A 21,672-nucleotide genomic window follows, 5' to 3' on the forward strand; every position below is an offset into this window, starting at 1 on the left:
GAGCTTTGGTGACTGATGATCTGAAAAATTCAAAAATAGTTAAAAGTTAACGATTAAAAAGAACAGCTGTACATAAGTTCACAAATAAGACTGGGACATGAATTAACATTTGATTTAAAAAAATCAGAACACCACTGCACACCACTGTGATAAAGATAATTGCAATGATATCTACTATATATTAGCATCCAGACAAATGCATGATAATGTTCTGTTTATTATAAGCATGCTGTGCAGGTATGTCATCTGCCACTTTAAATGCTTGGAGCTTTTTAAAATCAGGTGAATTCTGATTGGGTGATTTTAGCGTGCATCAGCTGGAAAAAAAAAAAAAAAAAACATTTCAACAATATCGTTCTTCAATGTGTCATTAGCGTTCTGCTGGGTTATACTGTGGACTTCACCATTCTCTTATTCTCACCATTCTCTCGGTGTGAACGGGCCTTAATTTACAATTACAGTACCAACAGGAAGCCTTTCTGATGGCCTGCGAGCGACAACTGAAACCCGAAAGCAGCAAAGTTGATCTAATAATAGGAAAAGAGATAAACGTGCGCAATCATCATTTTCTTAACTTGCGTTTCCGCAGATTCAAAGCGCAGAGCTTTAGCATAAACAGCAGGCAGGAAAAGTGGGTTTTTAAAAACTCCGTCTTCCTGGGATTGAGCGTTCGGAGCAGAGGGATGAAGAAAAGACTAAACAGATGTCACAGCTTGGCGGGAACGAGGGAGTTAAATAGCTTTATTTTTTTCCTCCCTCTTTTTAAATGTCTCACGTATAAACAGATTTTGTTGCTTCTTAAAGTGGGCTCAAAATTAAAGCGTATCGTTTTACACACATATTGCATGCATATTAGTGAGCCCCAGCTGCCCGTGTCCTGTTCTTAAGAGCCATATGATTGAGTTAGGGGCCCGGGTATCAGATAAGATTTAAGCCTGCTCTCCCTGCGCGCTCCCCCTCTGCATTTTACTGCTAACTTATTAAATGGAGAGAAATGACATTATTTTTCTGAGTGTATGTGTAATTATTGTCACACACCTGTGACTCCTGCCATAGACGACAAGAGGAGGAGAGGAAGGAAGAGACGGCGGCGAGGGGAGAGATGTCGCTCCGAGCAGCGGGAGCTCTGGGTTTTTTCCTTTAAATGGTGGGTGAGAGAAAAACAGCGAGCTTGTTAATCACCGCATCTCTGTCGTGGGGAGAACAAGGATATTCTAACAACTCGAACGGCAGATATCGCCGCGAATCTGATCTGAAATTAAACGGCCTTTCGTGTTGTTTCCGTCAGACAATAACATTCTACATGCAGCCTGAAGTTTATGGAAAACTTTCCCTTTTTTCTCTGCCAAACAGGCTTTCTTCTCCACATACCACCAACAAACTGTTCCGTGTTGGCAGTTCTAGATGGCGAACAAAACGTCTCATCTGAAATTCTGATGCATGCGCCAAGCACACGTTCCTTCCTTTCTTTTCTTTCTTTCGTTCTCTTCTCTTTTTTTTTTTTTTTCTTGAGGGGACCACCCCGTGGAAGGCAACATGTGAAATACGGCTCTGAAGACAAAGGAAATTACCTATTAGAGAGGGAGCAATGATCTTCTTCTGCCCCGACTCCAAAAAGTGACTCAGAATGTTGTAATTGTTTACCTTTGACACTGACCGTAATTCTTCTCCGCTCCGCCGTAACAGAATATTTCAGCGACGCTTTTCAAAAGCTCTCCTTCTCGCTCTCTCGCCGCACCGGCGATGCCTCAAATGTCATCGAATCGCTCGCTTTAACGTATTTCTTTTCAACACCCGCTCTTCGCTTCACAGGAGGAAAGGCCGAGCGAGCGAGCGAGTGAGAAAACGACAAGAAAAGCAGCAGATCGGCTTGTTTAAGATATCCCGGCATTGTTCGCCGTCAACTAGGCCCTTAAAATGTGACCTCCGCTCCGTCTGCGACTTGTGCAAATACATCGGGTGCCACTCAAAGCCTTTTATTCTGACACTTTTGAAAGGGCCGTTGATAAAAGCTAAGCACGTCAGGAGGTTTTACACTGTCAGTCTCGCTTTCCTGTGCTGATCTAAAAGCATGGAAATAGCAGCGTTTTTTGGTGTAATGTTTTAATAGAAAACAGATGGCCGCAGATGTAGGGCTGCACAGAGCTGGGTGACATGTCTTTAATATTTTAGAGTGGTCTTGCTGTAAATGTAGAAGCAGCTGTTTCCTCCCCCGTTGTAAATTTGGAGTTTTTAATTTGTGATTGACAGCTATTGGATTTGCTGTAAATTACAAAAATGAATATGGAAGCGATGGAACCGACGGCCAGGAAGGGGGGAGGAGAGGGAGGGTATTTGACGCCGTTCACGGATGAATAGATTTATGTGCACCCAAATGTGAGGTATTTACGTTCTCTCTCTCCGCTCAAGAACGCCGCTATATACGCCGCTATATACGCCGCTGATATTTAAATGTACATGAATATTAAAATATAAGTGCGGGTGGAGAGGATGCGAGCGGAGGGGGGTTTTCTTGGGGGGGGGGGGGAGGCGTCGTGCCCGCGTGCGCGGGGCGGCTGGTAACAGAGTTCTATTTCGATGTGTTTGTTTAGCTGCTGTTCGTTTAGTTTTAATGTCAGCCGCGAGTACAGCTCCCTTGACGCTTATGGTAGAGGTGATTGTCATCAATTCGCATCTTGGCATTTAAACCACCTGCTTCAAATATGCGTATTTGAAATGCAAATAAACTGCATATGCCCAGACAAATTAAAAAACATGGTGAGTAAACACTTTTGAAGTCATAACTTTCTCTCTCCTTTTTTTCATCAGGGACTTGCACTGTCAAATGTTCTTTTACTTGAGAAGGCAACGCCAGACAGATAATGCCTCTCAGAGCAAACCTGCATAATACTAACTGATTATATATTTATTTATGGTTTTGTTCACAAGGCATAGAGAGCGGTTGTGTTTTTATCTCGGCCTCAGCTTGATTCTTATGCCTCTGGAGTGTTTTCGATTAACCGTTTCTGTCTCTTTTTTTGTCCTCCTGAAGAACGAATGCATTATATTTTCTCTCCTTATTTTCCACCTCTCTCTTCTTCGTCGTCTGACACTACCGTTATTCAAACATCAATAGCTATACGTCTTCTTTAGCACTGACTCTTACTTTCATATTGATATTTATATGTGATCATTACTTTTCTTCTCCAGGCTTTGTCTCTGAGTGTCAGCTCTAAGGTGCGATATCCAATAGTGCATTCAGGGCAAAACGCAGAGCAAATATGCCGCATCAGGCTGGATACCTTTATAATGAACCCGGTACATAATTTTTCTTAAGGTGTCAATTTAAACATGTTGCGCATCTCTCCCTTTTTTTTTTTTTTTTCTCCCCTCTTCTGCTTCTATCTGCTTCATCTGTTTCTGTCCAGGCCGTGTGAGAGGATACTATGATAAAGATGAGTTTTTAATCAGGCAGATGGCTGACACGCTAAACACTCTTCCTGTATGTGTGTAATCATTGCCATCACTCTCATTAATCATCATCATCATTCTGGTCATCATCATCGTCATCATGTTTTAGATGAAATAAAAACACAATGACAATCTGTGCTTCTGCAGTGCATAATTTTTCTTCCACAAAAAGGAATGAGAAGAACAAGGTGAAAAAACAAAACCCTGCTAAAACTTCTGCACCACTGCTTCCCAGCATTCTCTCGATTTTGATAAAAGTTGCTGAATGTTGTTTCTCAAATTAACGAGCAGCCGTTTCATTTTGTCAGATGAGAAATTTGAAGTAAACGGGGAGGGAAGACACACATGAAACAGCTTCCTTAGCGTTTAGGACCCAAACGGCGGGTTCGAGCGCCACACCTCATCGAGTATCGATCAGAAAAGCGGCTGTCATCCGTTTGACGAGCAGTTGTCAAGCACGCGCCGTGGTCCATGCACCGCCAACACCGCCGCCGCTAACGTTCACGCACCTGTCAACCGCAGGCAGGCAGAGCCCCTGATGAGGTGTTACCTAATTGTGTTTTAGAAAGCGATGACACCTCATCTCTACCTCTCTCTCGCTCCACTATGATATGTCTCTTAATGCAATTAGGCATAATGAAAAACTAGAAATGGTGAACACTGGAGGGCTGCTGGAAGTGATGCGGGGTGGGGAGGGGGGTTGGACTTCCTGCGGAGAGCAGGCATTCAAATGAGAACATAATAGGAACATCAGAACAAGAGCAGTATTTTCGGCGAGATGACAACAACATTAAAAAATCCAGGTAATTAAAAACATACTCTGTGTTTTGTCAAAGTGGCCGTCATTGTTGAAGTTGAAGCCTCCCCCCCCCACAACGATTTCGGCATAAATACGAATAATGATCTCGGGAAGAGGAAAACGAAGAAGACGGTCAGAGAAAAGCAACAGAACAACAACAACAACAGGGGGAGAAAAAAAATAATCAATCAAAGTATTAGACTGAAAAGTTGTTCTGTTCTCAAGGACATCGAGTTCTCGGGCATTCTGTCGGAGCTGTCCAGTAGAAAAAAATGAGACATAACTTGGATGAGACGCCAGCGAGAGGGGAGGGGGAACGGAGGGGGGGAGAGGAAAGAGACACAGAAATAAACCCAACTCCCATCTGATGACCAGCTTGTCTATAATACTGAATCCCTGTGCCGTGCCAAGATGCAGAAACAGGATAAGTCCAGATCGGAGAGATTTGAACTGGTCTCGGGCCTGCGCGAGATGCGGCGACAACTTTCAAGCATGAACGGAATCGCTGTTTCACCTGCTTAACCAGTCTTTTTCCGTAAGCCGATAAGAGATCTGAGCGTAAAATCGAGCGAGGGAAAGAGAGGGAAAAAAAAAAACATGATACATGGCATTCATCTTATCGTTTTCTCCCCCCAAAAAATTACAGGACAGATGATGTGGCCATCTTGAGATCGTTTGTCAACTGTCAGCCTGGGTTGACCTTGCAAAAAAAAAAAAAAAAAAAAAAAAAATACAAACAGGGAGGTGGCTGATATCATCTTTACCGAATAAAAAAGGCAAACCGAGGAGAGAGAAAGAACCGTTGTTTTTGATAATAAAGAGACATTTTGCCTTCCATTTGCAGCGCCAGTTAAAAGCGCAACCAACATGGAAATCCATTACGAAACGCTACTTAAAAAGTGTGACCAATCCTTGTGCAGTCAATTAGGGACTGGAGACAGACTATGATGTTTGTCGGTTAGGGTCTGGCGCGTTCTGATCGGCGAGGATTTAACGATGAGGAGGAGAGATTTGGTTAGTTTTTTATTGTTTTTTGTTTTTTTTTTCCATGGGGAAGGATACATAGATAGACGGATGACATGGATGGGAGGGGGCAGCCAAGCTCTGCTTATCTGTTTTCTTTCTCTCTCTCTCTCTGTCTTTCCATTTACAGAAGCATTAATGTGCACAGCTATGTGCTCATCCATTGTTCTGAGTTTTACAGCATGAAGAATGTGTTTGTGAAGCGGAGATTGTCCAAAAAAGCTGCTCATACAGAGAAAAGACACAATATGTAATCTAAAGTGTGCAAAAAGAATGATTGGCCGGAATAAGTGGGGATGAGGTTTCATATTAAAAAAGATTTATCTTAAAGTATGGTGCTAATCCTTAGATTAATCCCCCCTCCTCCTCTCTCTCTCTCTTTTTTTTTTTGCATGCTGGCTTTCATAAAACCTATAACCCATAAAGTTCTTACATTTTCTGGAAACAGGCACGCTAGGCCTGATTTTACAAGAATTGCTGCCCAATGAATCATGCCGAGAATTCATCCTCTAGTGGTGTGCGACTCCAGAACTGATAATTAAACAACAAAACAAGTTTTTCAAAAGGAAGTGCAAAGAAACAAAGAACTTGTTACATAAATGCGGGAAATTTCGTTCACTAATCAAAAGAAAGAATAATGGCGGTTATCACGGATAAATGCAAGAATTGTTTTCAAAACTGCTGGAGCAAAATGTTTAATAAAATGTATTAATATGAATAATTATTATCATTGTCTTTCCTCTTTGTGTTCTATATAATTTGTAAATCAGTGTTCTTTGCTTCACTGGAAACTCATCACATTAGAACTGCCTGTAAACTGCTGTTAGGCTGAAACATATGGGTGCATGCAGTCGTTAGCCCACTTCATAAATATTTCATTCATATTTCCTGTTTGTGTGCGTGGAGCTGTGTGACTGAAAGCCTATGCATGTGTGTGTGTGTGTCCGTGACTCTCTCGCTCTCTCTCTCCCTCTTTTTTTTTCTTTCTGTGTATAATTAAATCTCAGCAGATTTCCTTTGAAACTGCTAATCATACCAGTAAATCAAGGCTGAGATTTATCTTGATGAAGGAATAGAAAATAACTTCTGAAAGTAACAGAAACACCACTCGAGAACAAACAGAAGCAGCCAAAAGGTGAGCTTGATTTCAGACTTTGCCTCGTAACTGTCATCAGCCGTCATTCAGCCTCGAACGCGCTCGAATCGCAATATTCTCCGTGTTACAGCGAGCTAAAATGGGATCACAGGCCACTTATTGAGTTCTTGCGGACACAAAAGGCCTACTGTGGCAGACAGCTAAAGCTGAGGCAGTTACTGTACCTTTCAAAACTAATATGTAACCATATCTGTTTTAAAAGGACGATTCATATTACTGTGAATGCGGGAGGAAAGTTGTTCCCATCTCCCAAGCCCTAGGAAACTCGAGTCCCGACCTAATGGCCCTCAATTGGAAGGTGGCCTTTTGTGGAAGGGCCTTCGCAGTTGGAGAAAAAATGACAGATGAAATTTTTGCCGTGATGTAAAACATCTTCAGCTTTTTTTGACAGCACAATGGCACTTACTGTGCTTTATGGTCGCGGTGGCGACACAAAGGTCATTCCGTATGTGACTCAGCGGACAAGGGCAGCACTGAATGAAAATTAGGTTATATGTGATCAACCAAGTTATTAATCTGATTAAAATGGATTCTCTTTGCTTCCTATTTAGCAAGGCTTGGGAGAGAGAGAGCAACACACACAGAAAGAGAGAGAGAGAGAGATGAGGGGGGGAGGAAGGGACAAACAATGGAACATTCAGTTTATTTATCCACAGAAGAGCGGCGGCGCGAAATACGGCGCAAATTCGCTAACGTAAAAGACAACGTCGAACGTGCATTTTTGCTTTCCGCATGCATCGCTGTCCTTGCGCTGCCGCCTCATCCAGGTAACCTTTCTAATCCTGATTAAATTACTGCAATTAGAACAGCAGCTCTCCTACCTCCCCCCATATTTCCCTAATAAACAATACGCCATCTTAAATCCATTCGATGGGATTTGCATGGAACAATGCTCGAGCTCGTGCGATTTATTTCCATCTCTACAGAGGAATTAAGTGCATTTTTTAACAGCTAATGGTATAATGTGGGCTTATTTCTCATGCAATGCGTTTCATTTATGTCGCTCCTCCACTCCTTCTATTTGCAGGAACTTTGCTTCCACCCTGTTTATTTGAAGTCTAAATCAAATGTGGCTTATTGGACCGGCTCTTCTTTCGCGTACGCGGAGGTGCGCGGATTCCGTCTGTAATTGCTACACGACCTCTCAAAACACACCCCTGTTGCCTCAGCCAGACTGTGTTTTCTGTATTTGTTTTATTAACTTTAGCGCGTTGTTTGCCATTGATGTGGAATAAAGGAGCAAATAAAAGTTGACATACTTGTGCTTTTTTGCTTTTTTTAACTCCAGCGCCTGCCAGCCCGAGTCGGGGCATATTCTCTCATTACGTTTGGAGTGTATGTCATACGCCGCGTGTAAGCATGATCATTATATTGTGTGCGTGAGGTGCGCCCTCGCGCTGGCAGGAAGTGTTGTTCTGCCGGTACAATCCCTCCGAGAGCGGATCGTCACATCTGAGGGCACCTGGGGAACGCGAGCAGCACGGCTATGAGGAATACCTCGAATTGAACAAAGTCGGAGAAACAAAACAAAACAAAAACAAAGAAATAAGATCAAATATAGATGGAGAGGGGGGGAGGGGGAACTCTGGGTCTAGGAGCAAATCTATTAAGTATTAGCTTAAGGGTTTCTGTCATTAAATGCAAACTATAGTGGGCTACGGGGGAATAAAAATAATGGAAGCATGCCGTGATTACTGCGCCAGTGAGAACACTTCATATTCTCCTCTCCCAAGGTTTTCTCTAACAAGATCTTTCTTTCCGTCTAATATTATGAATAGCATAATTGTTTTGCTGTCATTAGCATTGAATATTTCCCTGCCTTTGTTGTCATACTGGAACCCGATCCTTTATTCAGCGACCAGTCGCTCTTTTTCTCCCCGCTGGAAACGCCGAAGCCTACTGTACGGTACGTCGGCAAGGTACGAGACAGGAGTGAAAGAGAGTGAAATTACGAGGCCTTTCAAAAGCTTTCAGCTCCGCCAAAGTTGATATCGGAGTAAATTAGCGTCAGGAAAAATATTTTTAGAGATCGCACAGCTGCTGGAGGAGAGCAACAGGTACCATCCAGTGGGCTTGACAACAGCTTTTACAATTAATTGCTCTTTGAAACCAGAATTTGCGGCGCTGAGTGACAAGGCGCTAATTCACCTAGGTTGAAGTTAAAATGGTAATATTGAACATGTGAAATAGCACCTCGCCTTCACCCGACGAGCCTTCATCACACTCCGCACAATAGAGCGAGTGGAGATGCACCAACACTGTCTGTCACCTCCGAGACTTCCAAGGGGAGCGAAAGCGAGCGAGCAGTCTTTCATTGCGAGAGCACTTCCCTCCGGCGGTGTGCTCTGAGATGGAGAAGCGTGGGACAAGGCTCAGAGAAACAGTCTGATGTGTCGTGTCAAGAGTCTACCTTTACTCTGTAATAAGACTGTTTGACAGCTCTTAAATGTACCACAACAGTGCGCTCGGAGCCTGACGGCGTTTAAACTCCCGGTGACAGGTTAAACGTCATCTGTCAGAGATGAATGATTCGTCTCCGAGTCTTTTACAAATCAGTCGTACGTAACGCCCCGGTTCATCGCAGGTTCTCCGGTCCCGACTTCCACCTTAAGGATTACGGAGGGCCTCTGCGCTCCCGGGGGAGGGATTAAGCGTGCGTAAAACACAGACCGGGTGACCCTCGGGCCGTACGTATCATCGGAGTGTGACGGGCTCTCCCGCCTCTCCGCGGTCGCCCGAACGCAGGGGCTGCGTGGATGCTAGCAGACTAACACGAGCCATATTACTGTTAATTAGCCACCTGATGAGGACAGCATTACTGGCAATTACCAAGTTTCATCCCGCGCTGCTTTTTGAGTGCGGAGATCTCTTTTTATCGAAAGGGAGATAAAAGTCAGGGGCAAATAGCGAGAGGGAAAAAAAGGAAATCAAGTGATGTTTTGTCTGTTCTGTGTTATATTCTCTCTCGTTCTCGCTCGGCGTCTGTAATGGTTCTAGCTGTCCGTAAATTAGGAAACCGCAATAATTACTTAGTAGTAATTGCTATGTGGTAAACGAGCATGTCATTGAGGTGACATGCACTGGTGTGTTTGCGTGTGGAGTAAATTGTGTTTCTTAGAAAAATGAATTTGAATTTGGAAACTGCACACTGTATGGCAGCGGTTCTTAACTGGTGGGTCGCAGGTCTGTTCTGATTGGGTCATGGACGGTACTTTTTTAATTTTTTAATAACATGTTAAAACAATATTTTATTTATATAAAATATAATATTTTTTAAATATACATATTGAAAATCTGATTTTTATAATTTTTTTTAATAATGAAATCACACCAAGTTACATATAGCGTAGACTTTTCACATTTTTTTCACATTCACATTTATTTGCTTTATTATAAACTGTGGTGGGTCAAAGATCTGTTCTGACTGGGTCATGGACAGTACAGTTTTGTTTTTTTTGTTTTTTTTGATAAGATTACGTAAGAACATATTTATATAAAAATATAATATTTTAAAAAATATATATACTTAAAATCAGATTTTTTAAATGAAATCACACTAAATTATACTGTATATATTTTTTTTATTATTTTTAATAATGAAATCAGAATCAGAATAAGTTTTATTCGCCAGGTGTGTGCAAACACAAGAGGAATTTGTTGTGTTTTTTTTTTTAAGGTGCTCCTGATACATACATACATACATACATACATACATATCTGACATGAGAACAGAAAAACATTTAAATAAAAACTTAAATAAATAAAAATGTGTATGAATCTGGAACAGAAAATTTATGTACAGATTTGTGCATTATTTACTCTATATACAGCTGCATAAATAAAGAGATGTGCATATGTATTTAATAATAATAATAATAATAATAATAATAATTTATTTGTATAGCACTTTTCATACATAGAATGCAACTCAAAGTGCTTCACAGGCAAAAAAAAAACAAAACAGTATGGTACAAACGATTCAACAAATATAAACAAAACATAATAAAATATAATAGAAAATTAGAAAAATAAAAAAAATACACACACCTCACACACTATTATGCGCATAGGCAACTTTAAAAAGGTATGATTTAACACGTTTTTTAAAAATATGAATACTAGTGAACTCTCTTACTTCGTTTGGAAGACAATTCCAAATTTTTGGAGCATAGTGACTACAAGAAGTACCACCAGATCGCTTAAGATTTACTGTGTAATATGCTAAAAATCCAGCACTAGGAGATCGTAACATTCGTTTAGGATTATATCTTAACAGACAATCAGAGATATAAGAAGGTGCAAGATTATGCAATGCTTTATAAACTAAAATAAGAATCTTAAAATCAATCCTTTGGTGCACTGGTAACCAATGTAATTCCATTAAAACTGGTGTGATATGTTCCCGTTTCTTCAATTTTATTAATACTCTAGCTGCTGCATTTTGTATCAATTGCAGCTTAACTATAGAACCCTTAGGTAAACCAGTATACACAGCATTGCAATAATCTAGTCGAGAGAATATAAATGCATGAATTAGTTTACATAATACTACTAGAGAAAGAGGCAATAATCACACTATTGTTATTATTATTATTATTATTACATTTATATAAAAATATATTTTTAAATATATATATATATATATATATATATATATATTTCAAATCAGATTGTTTTAATAATAAAATCACACTGTTATTATTATTCTTATTATAAAATGTATATAAAAATATTATATTTTAAATATATATTTAAAATCAGCTTTTTAAATGAAATCACACTAAATTATATTGTATATAGCACATACTTATAATATTTATATTGATTTGTTTTATTATAAATTGTGTTGGGTTGCAGGTCTGTTCTGATTGCGTCATGGACAGTTCGTAATATATATATAAAAACAATATTATATTTATATATGTAAAAATAGTATTTTTTAAAATATATATATTTAAAATCATATTTGAATTTTTTAAATAATGAAATCACACTAAATTATATATACTGTATACAGGTCTGTTCTGATTGGGTCATGGATAGTACAGTACAGATTTCTTATTTTAACAAGATTAAGTAAGATATATAAAAACAATGTTATATTTAAATAAAAATATAATAATTTATTTCAGAACTACATTTAGACTTTTATTTTTTTTTTAAATCACACTAAATTATACATAGCGTATGCTTACAATATTCATATTGATTTGTTTTATTATAAATATAAAAATTATTTTTGAGTGGGTCATGGAAAGTACAGATTTTTTTTATTAGATTGAGTAAAAATATATACAAAAAACAATATTATATTTATATTCAAAAATAATTCCAAAAAATAATTATTTTTAAAAAAATACATATATTTAAAAGCAGATATTTTTTTTATATAATGAAATCACAAAATTACATACAGCATCTGCTTAGAATATTTATATTGATTAGTTATATTCTAAATAGTAGTGGGTTGCAGGTCTGTTCTGATTGGATCATGGACAGTACAGATTTTTTGTAATAACAAAAATGATATATGTATATATATATATATATAATTTAAATCTATGATTTTATTAAATATTGTATAATATTATCAGCATTATTCTATCATTTAATAATAATAATTATAATAATTATGAAGCATTACATTTTAAGTTTTATCACTTGTTGTCCAATGTAAAACCCTGAAGCAGAACACGCCGACAACCGCTGCTATATGGCATCTGAAGTCTAGCGAAATATATAATGTGTGGGAAATTAGAGCAATGCAATATTACAACGAACAAGAAAGGTCTGTTCTATGCTAAACGTTACTTACGTGGAAGTGTGATGTTTGTGCAAGCATGTGAGAATATGTCATCATGTTCCTCGGTATGAAGAGAAAGTCACAAGTCACGTCTGTTCCTTTACATCTGTGGGTTCACTGTGTGCATTGCAGGCACCATATGTTTTTAATTATCATAATAGAACCTGGTCAGAGAACAACACACACTCACACGAACGCCTTATTACCACACTCACTGGAGAGAAGCGGATTGAAAACAAGAGAAAGACTGAGAGCTAGAAAGGCATATAAAGTTAAAAGAAGTTAGCGAGGGAGGGGGGGTGTATGGAAAAAATGAACTTAAGGCTGACAGGAAGACAGGAAGTAGTGCACTCTCTCTGACCCACACCAGACTGGGGTCAAGACCCGCCCAAGAGAGGGACTGATCCTACACCCTCCTGACAGTGATAATTGGCCACTGGTGATTAAACACCATTTACATTTAACTACCCACTCCTGTCTACTGGACAAGATACATGCTAACACTCGCACACACAGGCGCTAAAATGAAAGGAGCAAAAATACTGGGAATTCCTAGAACGTCTTCTTTAAAGGTTTTTTTGTTCAGAGTTTGTAAGTCTGCCATGACATATTAAGGAGGACACATTGTAAATTGATAAACCCAAAGGGATTTGCACAGAAGAAGAAAAGGAAAGACATAAACCAATCCTCCTAAGCATACACATCTTTTCTTGACTTGACTTTCGACAGTTATTCACTCGCTTTCATACACCCAGTCCCTATTTCTCTCCATTTCCTTCTATCTTTCTCCGTCTCCAATCATCTGTCATTCTCACTGAGTGGTTTGGAGTGAATGGGGACAGGGTTCACTGCTTTTCCACCAGGGGGTGTCATGGCCTTATGAACTAGGACGGTTGGGGTGAGTAGCCCCCCTCTTTCAGCAGTCCTTCAAGTCTGATCTCTCTATACGTACATCCTCTCTCTGCTTTTTTTCTGTCTACTACAGAGCCGTGGCTTGAGGAATGTCTTGACTGTGTGGCAAAACTGGATTGTGGGTGGTGGCTGGACAGCTCTTAGTGGTAAACATCTGAAACCTGGGCTCCTAAGCATCATCTAGGGCCTCAGACACTCACACAGACACACGCTTTATACTATTAAGCAGGGCTGGAGATAAAAATTCACACACTTTAGACAGGCCGGGTAACTGCGCTCTGTACTACGAGCGTGCGCTCGCAACTGCTCCTGTGAGAAATCTAAATGTGGCCATTTTTCACGACGGCTAATGGAGACAGGGCGGGTGAATCAAGATAACTGTTTACACTGCAAGCTACGACGACCACGACAATGAAAACAACAACAAAAACAAAACGGGTGTGCGAAAAGCTCGGCGAGAGCGATGGCGGCAGACAGAAAGGACACTAATAATCTCATTTCTCTCGTCCGTCCATTTTTTTTTTCCTTTGCTGTAAGTGGTGCTCCACAATAAATGAAAGCACTTTTTCTGGTGACACGTTTCCATTCTTAAAGCGCCCCAGCAAACATTTAAAAAATGTCGAAGGCTACGTTTTTACTGTCTGCTGGCCTTAACAACATTTCGCACAGGTGCCGCAGATAACCGGGACTGATGTGTGGTTATTATAACACGCGTAGCTTGTGATGATACGTTGTTAAATTAAGGGGAAGACAAAGAGGAGCGAAAGAAAGACAGACAAAGAACACAATGCTCGAGACATGTGCAATGTATAGATGAAGATATGCCACTAACAGACCTAGTATTGATTATATGATACACTTACACAATGGCTGCCTTGCACAATGGAACAAAGCCATTAAGCAATGTGAACAATACAAAGCAAATTCACTAGACTACACACAGTCTGAGGTGTCTGATAGAACTTCGCAGATGTACTTTATGATTATTATGATAAGCTAGATTCTTTCTAGTTTTAGCTTTCTGGCATTTGTTGTGGTTCAAGGAAATAAATATGCACGAGGGTTAATCTACAATACCATAAATGTAAGATACTTGACATGCAAGAGAGAGTAAATGTGTTTGTGTGTCTTATAAAAGCGGTATAATAATGAGGGTGTCACTTTAAAATGACTCTCAGTCATTCCATCCCGGATGTCAAGGCATACCATATTCAGCTGAGATTTCTAAATATTAATGATTTATGCACTATTTGCATACAAACCTAATGCCAAGCCACTTCAGATAATCATATTTTGCCCTGAATTAAATTTTCAGAGGGATTTTTGCTTCATCTATGCCCAGCCCCAAGGAATCGTGCCGAATGTGTTTCACTCAATTTTGTACAAGAGACCCAAGCACAAAAGACTCAAGATCAGATAGTTCCACCTGTATGGTATTTTACATCTATTTCACATTTAAACGGAAAATAAAGTGCTTGTGCTGTTTTGTATCTGTGAGTCAGTTTGTATATATGCATAACATTGGTGAGGTGAATTGTGAAATATACTATTATACAGAGGAGATTGTGTGAACGCACAAAATGTGCAAAACAAAAAACATATTCTTAACAACTATCTGTGTTGTTTTCCAGTAAACGGATCTAAATATCCATAAAACTATATTTTTTTGATAAGATCATTTTTTTTTTTAACTTTTTTTAAACATGCATATTCCAACCAAAATGTGGAAAACAAGTGAAAAAATCTGCAAGATGCACAAGACAAAATACAATTATATTTACCATGCATTTTTTCTTCTTAAAGGAGAAGTTCACTTCCAGAACAAAAATTTTAAGATAATTTACTCACCTCCTTGTCATCCGAGATGTACATGTCTTTCTTTTTTCAGTCAATAAGAAATTATTTTTCTTGAGGAAAACATTGCATGATTTCTCTCCCCATAGGGGAGTTCTGTGGTGCCCGCGAGTTTGAAATTTTGAAACAAACTGCAGTTTAAATGCAGCATCAAAGGGTTTTAAATGATTCCAGCCGAGGGTCTTATCAAGCGAAACAATTGGTTATTTTCTAAAGAATTACAATTTTATGTAAGTTTTAACCTTAAATGCTCATCTTGTCTAGTTCTGCGTGTATTCTGGTTCAAGAAAGTTAGAGTATGTTGAAAAACTCCCATCTCATTTTTAAAATCGTCCTACATCACTGCAGAAGTACAGACCCAGTGTTTACAAAGTGAACGTGTAAAGAAGATCAAAAAAAAGGTTAAACAGTAATGTAGAGGTTCTCCTCCATGAAGTTGGAGGAGAAAATAAGATAGGAGTTTTTCGACATACCCTAACTGTCTTGAACCGGAATACAAGAGTACACGCAGAGCTAGACAAGACGAGCATATGAGGTTAAAAAGTCTATAAATTGTCTTTTTTTTTTAGAAAATAACCAATCATTTCGCTAGATTAGACCCTTCTTCCTCGCCTGGGATTGTTTAGAGCTCTTTGAAGCTGCATTTAAACTGCATTTCGGATGTTCAAACTCGCAGGTATCATGGAAGTCCACTATATGGAGAAAAATCCTGAAATGTTTTCCTCTAAAACAAGTTCTTTATGACTGAAGAATGACATAAACATCTTGGATGACAAGATGTATAATAAATTATCTGTAACTTTTTGTTCTGGAAGTGAACTTCTCCTTTAATATTTTCTGTAGTTTTGCTTTTTAAATATATTTGTTTTTCATTTGTTTTTTAAGGATACATATCTACTTTAAAGGAAAACAAAACAAAAATAGTAGTTAAGAATGCATTTAAATCTCTCTCTCTCACACACACAGACACACAAACTCACATACATGTAGAACAGGTTGAGCGGTGATACTAACACATTCCCTTCAGAAAAGGAAGAATAAACTGTCTGTTGACTTCTCCTTGTGGTCACTGAATGGTTTTACTGTATGTATTACTCAAACATGCCCACACACTGTCACAGCGTATACAGAGGCGCTCGGCTGCCCGTCAGCATCCACCAGCGACAAACTGATGGAGTCATGCTTTAAAAATGCCAAACAAAAAACTTTTGTTCTCTAGACAAAGCCTTATCTCTAAAGGTCAGTCCCTCTTCACAGCGGCAGGAGAGGAGGACGTCACAAGGGCACTTTTCAAATGTCTTTGATTAAAGGATATTACAATATGATACATTCACTACGATGACAAAAAACTAGCATTCATTTTCAGCCAAGTGAATGACCTCCTCTAAATATTAAAAATGCAACAGGTTCCTCCATGACAGACATATTTTCCATAATTGAAAGGTCAAAAGCACCATTAATTGTTAATGTAAACCGTTTTGAAGGGGGAAAGTGAAACACATGGCAGTCTTGAGACTTTTCTCTCTATTGTATTTATTGTCTCCCTTGTTTGAAAGTAAAAATGAACAGACTATGGTGTTCCTTTCTTTTGTAACTTCAAACTATCACGGTGGAAAGATACTTAATTCTTTAACACAGCTGCACAAATATTTGTTCATCTCACTGACTTTTCGTGTTTTTCCAAGGTTATGACTAGAGATTTAGCCAGTTTTTTTTTTCTCTCTCTTTCTTTCTCCAGATAACTGACTCACATTGTCGACTAGTTCAGCTGACGTGAGTGTTAGTTGTTGACTCATTTGTGGTCAACATTATGGTGAAACAGAGATCCAAATGTCACTGGACAAAAAATACCAGATATAGTAGCCTACCTATAGACATCTTATATTGAAATAACTACTTAAATACAATTCCTAATACAAAATTAACTAACTGACACCTATACAGACTGTTGATAAATTTGTGGTTACTAATCAAGCACAATAGACATCATTAATAAACTGGATTGAATGAGCAATTTGATACAGTTACAAATTAATGGAACAATACATATTAAGATTTGTGAGAATGAAGCAGCTTAATAAAACATGTCTGTTTAAAAAAAAAAAAAAAAAAACACTTGCAGTACTGTTTTAAACCACCCTGTTTAATCCTACACCTATTTGCAGTAAGATTGTTTTACTGGGAGCAAAAAAAAAAAAAATGTCTGCCTTGCTCCGCTGTGTTTGCAGAGTACAAGTAATAACACCAATGTACAGCACCAAACTAAGAATGTCTGTCTCAACTCCAGACTTGAAAATTAGTTGTCTCATTAATGAATAATATATTAAGAACAAAAGAAAAACGTAGGATACGTATGTATTGCCTGACTGTTTGACTTCAGTGAAAATAATCTCTCAACTGTGAGAAATACCCTTAAAAAAGGGCATAGAAAGGCTGTGGCACCCACTTACTTTCTACTACAGCTGCCCAAACCAAACTACAAATGCAATTCTTAGAGATTTACTCTCTTTTTTCATTCACAGTTACTCTCTTTTTCTTTTTATCACCAAATTTTCAGAAAGGGCAGTGTGAAACACAGTAGTCTCAAGGAGCACCAGTAACCTTAGCAGAATCATGAAAGCTGACAGATCATTTTTCACAAGGCCATAGATCCCGGGCTCTTATAAAGTAATGGGCTTTTGGGAGAGGCCTTTATGAAAGCTAAGATAGTTAAGTTCTGTGAGCTAGAGATGACACAGGGACCATCAGCTCCTGGTCTGTTCCAAAGCAGACACCCTTATTCCCAGAAAGAGGAGGGAAGGAGAGAGGGTGGGACTGGAGCTCTTGTAAAATGACAATATAATAAAGATTAATATGTTACTTTGTCATCCTGATGGTCTCTAAACTTGCCCGAAATAAGGTTGAAATCACTCAGAAGCAAATCTTGCTCCTTTAGAGAGTTTCTGTATTGGTGCAGTTCTGACCAATGAGGGAAACATTGAACAAACGTCTCAATGTGTAACTGGTTCACAAATAAGAAAGAGTAGATGCTGTATTTATGATGTGTTGCTCATAATGCAGTGTATACCATGTGTTTACTTGTCAGAGAGTGTGTATGTATAACAGTAAGGCACTGTTCATTGATATATGACAGTAAAAGAAAGGTTTATGTTGTCATACTCACCAGAGGGGTCGTTTCTTTTCATGCTGCTGTTGCCACTGCCTCCTCCGTTGGAGCTGCCGCCAAGGCCTCCGTTGAAGGCTGCGAGGTTCTCTGAACTGTAGGCCCGCAGGACAGATAGCATGTTCATCTGATGCTCCAGGTGGGTCTGATCAGGCTTTACCAGGCCAGGAGGACCGCCGCTTGGGGAGAGAAGACCAAGGCCTGTCTGCTGCTGCCACTGCTTCTCAGGGGTGGGAGGCTGAGGAGGAGAAAGGCCAGAGCTTTGGGGACCCATAGTTAGCTTGCATCTTTGGATGTCCTTCCCTGAAAGTGGCGATTCAGGAAGCATTTGCATGGACCCGCGGTCCTCCTCCTCAGCATCACCCATCTCCATCTCTTCTTCTTCCTCCGCCTCCTCTTCGTCATCTGAACGCATATGCCTCTCTGTAGCAGTGGGGTTGAGCAATGATTTGTCACGACTTACTTCGTCTTCCTCAGACTGGCCGCCATGTTCTTCAGATGCTTCTATTTCACTGCAAGAAGCCTTGTCGGATAGGTCGTCCAGAGGGCCCTGACCACCCATATCACTGGGATGAATTTGCTGCTGGTCCAGGAATCCAACAGGCCCTCTAGCAGTGCCATCATACACAGGACCAAAGGGCTTGTAGAAGTCACTGGAGAATGTGCCCATGGAGGCTACATGCGGGGGCTGCTCCAGATGGTTGGACCAGCCTGCTTGTCCCTTCAGATCCCCAGACTCAGTCTCTCTGTCCCTGGACGAGGCTCCCTCGTGGTGATGAAGAAGGCCTGGTGGTGGAGGAGCCAAGCCAGTAGCCTTGCCTGCATGGGAAGACTCTCCCAGGAGGTGATCCTTAGCATCTTTTCCTGGACCACACTTGCCTTTACCCAGGTGGTTGGCTTGCAGGTGGAGGGCCATCAGCTCCACAGAGGCAGTTGTGAAGGAGCAGAAGAGGCAGCCATGCCAAGCGACATTGTCCTGGATGGTGATGGAGGCCCCAGGGAGGGACCCCGCTTCAGGTCTGACGGACAAATCCAGAGGCTCGTACTGGGAGCGGCCACCCTCAGCTGGCTTGACGTCACTGGTGGGATTCTCTTCCTGGTTGGCCTCGCTGGCTCTTTTGGTCTTGGCCTCAGTGCTCTCCTGGCTAAAGTGCTGGCCGTGCAGCTGACTCTCTCTCATCTCCTTCTCTTTCTTCATGGAGTTGAGGACAAAGCTGTCCATGAAAGCCTGCAGGGAGCCCTGGAAGTTGACACCGTTTCCCACCATGCTCTGGTAGGCTCGGCCCAGGTCGGAGAAGCTGGCAGGACTGTCCCCTGCAGAGGCTGGCCCCTCGGGACTCTTCATGCTCTCCGTGGTGGGCTCTGGCCCCGGTCCATGGCGATCGCGTTCCCTTTCACGGTCTCTGTCTCTGGGTGAGAGCATTCCTGGTGGTACCCACTGGTGTGGGAGCATCTGACCCCCTCTGAAGTCAAGACCAGAGGGCATCACCCCTTTGAAGACCCCGCGAAGGACGTCGGGGCGAGCAAAGACCCCACTGCTACTGCTGTTCTTGGCGTGGTCATCCTTGTGCTCGGAAGATGGAGGGTGGTTGGCTGAGGGGCCGCTTCCGTTCTGTCGCTCACGGTGATGGCGCTCCAGGTGGTACTTCAGAGAAGCTGATTGAGTGCCTGCATAGTCGCAATGAGGGCACCTGTAGGGCTTTTCACCTACAGTGAGAGTGATAGAAAGAAACAAAGACAGACAGAAGCTGATGTCAGTACAGCAGTAATAATAAAGGTGCCAACAAGCTCAGCAGGAACCCTGGGCTTGTTCCACCTGTCAGAAGAAGAGCAAAAAGAAAAACAACATGTAAATATTTGACAGGCATCATGTCAGGGATTACGTCAAGCCTCTCTAAATCTCACATTCTGCAGCGTTCGACCACATTTATCACTTAGTAAACAGTCCATCAGCCTTTTTGAGAGGAGGGAGGAGTTTCAATACGGGTCGATCCAGCTCAATCCAGATCCTAGGAGTGAGCCATCACTCACGTCAGCGCCATAAAAAACATATCACCATATGGTGCCTTCAGTCCACTACAGAGATCATATTTTCAACTGACAACAAAACTGTCTGGATGTTATCTCTGTTCACATGGGGAACTGCAGGCTTGTGGTGCTGCTGGTTGCTGCTGTCTTTCGCTCTCTCACTTTCTGTCTCTCTCCTGGCCTTGTCTGCTGTCAGGCCTCTACCTTGGTGGTGGAGCTGCTCTGTGGACATTCTCTATTTGCAGTTTATCATAGTGAGGATAAATCAAGCCTCACAGAAGCTCTTTATTCCCCCCGGAGGACAACTGTGACCCCTCAGTCCAAAACGCACCCAATAAAAGGGCCTCATTTGAGAGCGAAGATAGTCTAAATGATATAAACACACCATATGTGGTGCACATGAACATTCCTCATAAGGCAGCCTCACACTGTGGATTACAAAATGCTAACCAGCATGAAATGTACTGTAAAAGAAGGCATGCAGGCAGTTTAGAAACACATGCATATGTACGAGAACTCTTGTTAAAAGCTAACAGGGAGTAGCTTTTAACAAGAAAAAGAGTCTAAATTGCATTTGCATGATCCGATCAATATCGATATAAAATACGCTCTGACAACAATTAGAATAGGCTCGGAATGAAAGCTAGATTTATAAGATCAATAAGCAATAAACTAAATGCAAGGCTTGATTTTTGAGACCCTGTAATGTTTCAGGAATTAAATGATGACGTGCGAGGTGGAAAAAAAGACAGCGAGAGAGGGAGTTTCGAGAGATATGGGAAAATGAAAATAAAAGCATGTTTGTCGATGTGTGTGTGTGTGTGGCTATAAACGCTTAGATTATACACATGGAAAACATTTTTTAACCCAGAAAAAATGTTGCATTGTTACGCAAGACTGAATTGAATGATTTAAGTCTGGCTCTGTAGTAAATCATGGATATAATTAGCAAATGGCATAGTGCTCAAGTAATTTATCATTATTTGGAGGGCGCCATTCCAGAAAAAGAATGGAAGATCTGCAGACCCACTGCACAGCTTCCTAAATAAAGGATTTGCAAACATAAACTCAATACTATATTGATAAGGAACAAATATACAGGGGGGCATATTGTGAAGGGCAGGAGAGAGGGTGAGGAAAAAAAAAGGAAAAAGAAAAGGGTCTTTTGTTCTTTTACACAAGAGCGTTTGAAGCGCATATTCAAAAGACATCATACAAGATGAGCTTTTAACCCAATAAGTGCTTATCCTCTGAGCAGGATAACAGAGGCTTGGTGTGATTCAATAAGGAAACGTCCTTGATGCAAATGATCATTTTCAGTTCCTTTAACTGGAAGGAATGATATTCTGTACCCAAAATTAGAGTTCAATTACAGTGATCTGCTTTTCTCCACCCCATCTTGTGCGTCTGCTTATGAAAATACTAATAACATTAACATTTATTTTTAAAAAAGCACATTAGGACAAATGTTAAAATGCTAGAAC

At 40.3% G+C, this 21,672-nt stretch overlaps 1 protein-coding gene across 6 annotated transcripts in view; it reads right to left on the reverse strand.

The window, feature by feature from the left end:
- znf536 (zinc finger protein 536) overlaps positions 1-21,672 on the reverse strand; it is a 211,522-nt gene that overhangs the window by 45,612 nt on the left and 144,238 nt on the right. For all 6 annotated transcript variants that reach the window (XM_051115131.1, XM_051115133.1, XM_051115132.1 and 3 more), the window contains one exon: positions 18,161-19,867. In XM_051115131.1, the coding sequence (XP_050971088.1) occupies positions 18,161-19,867 (1,707 nt within the window). The remainder of the gene's footprint in view (positions 1-18,160; positions 19,868-21,672) is intronic.

This window comes from Labeo rohita, chromosome 7 (assembly GCF_022985175.1).
Source record: "Labeo rohita strain BAU-BD-2019 chromosome 7, IGBB_LRoh.1.0, whole genome shotgun sequence".
Taxonomy (NCBI): Eukaryota; Metazoa; Chordata; class Actinopteri; order Cypriniformes; family Cyprinidae; genus Labeo; species Labeo rohita.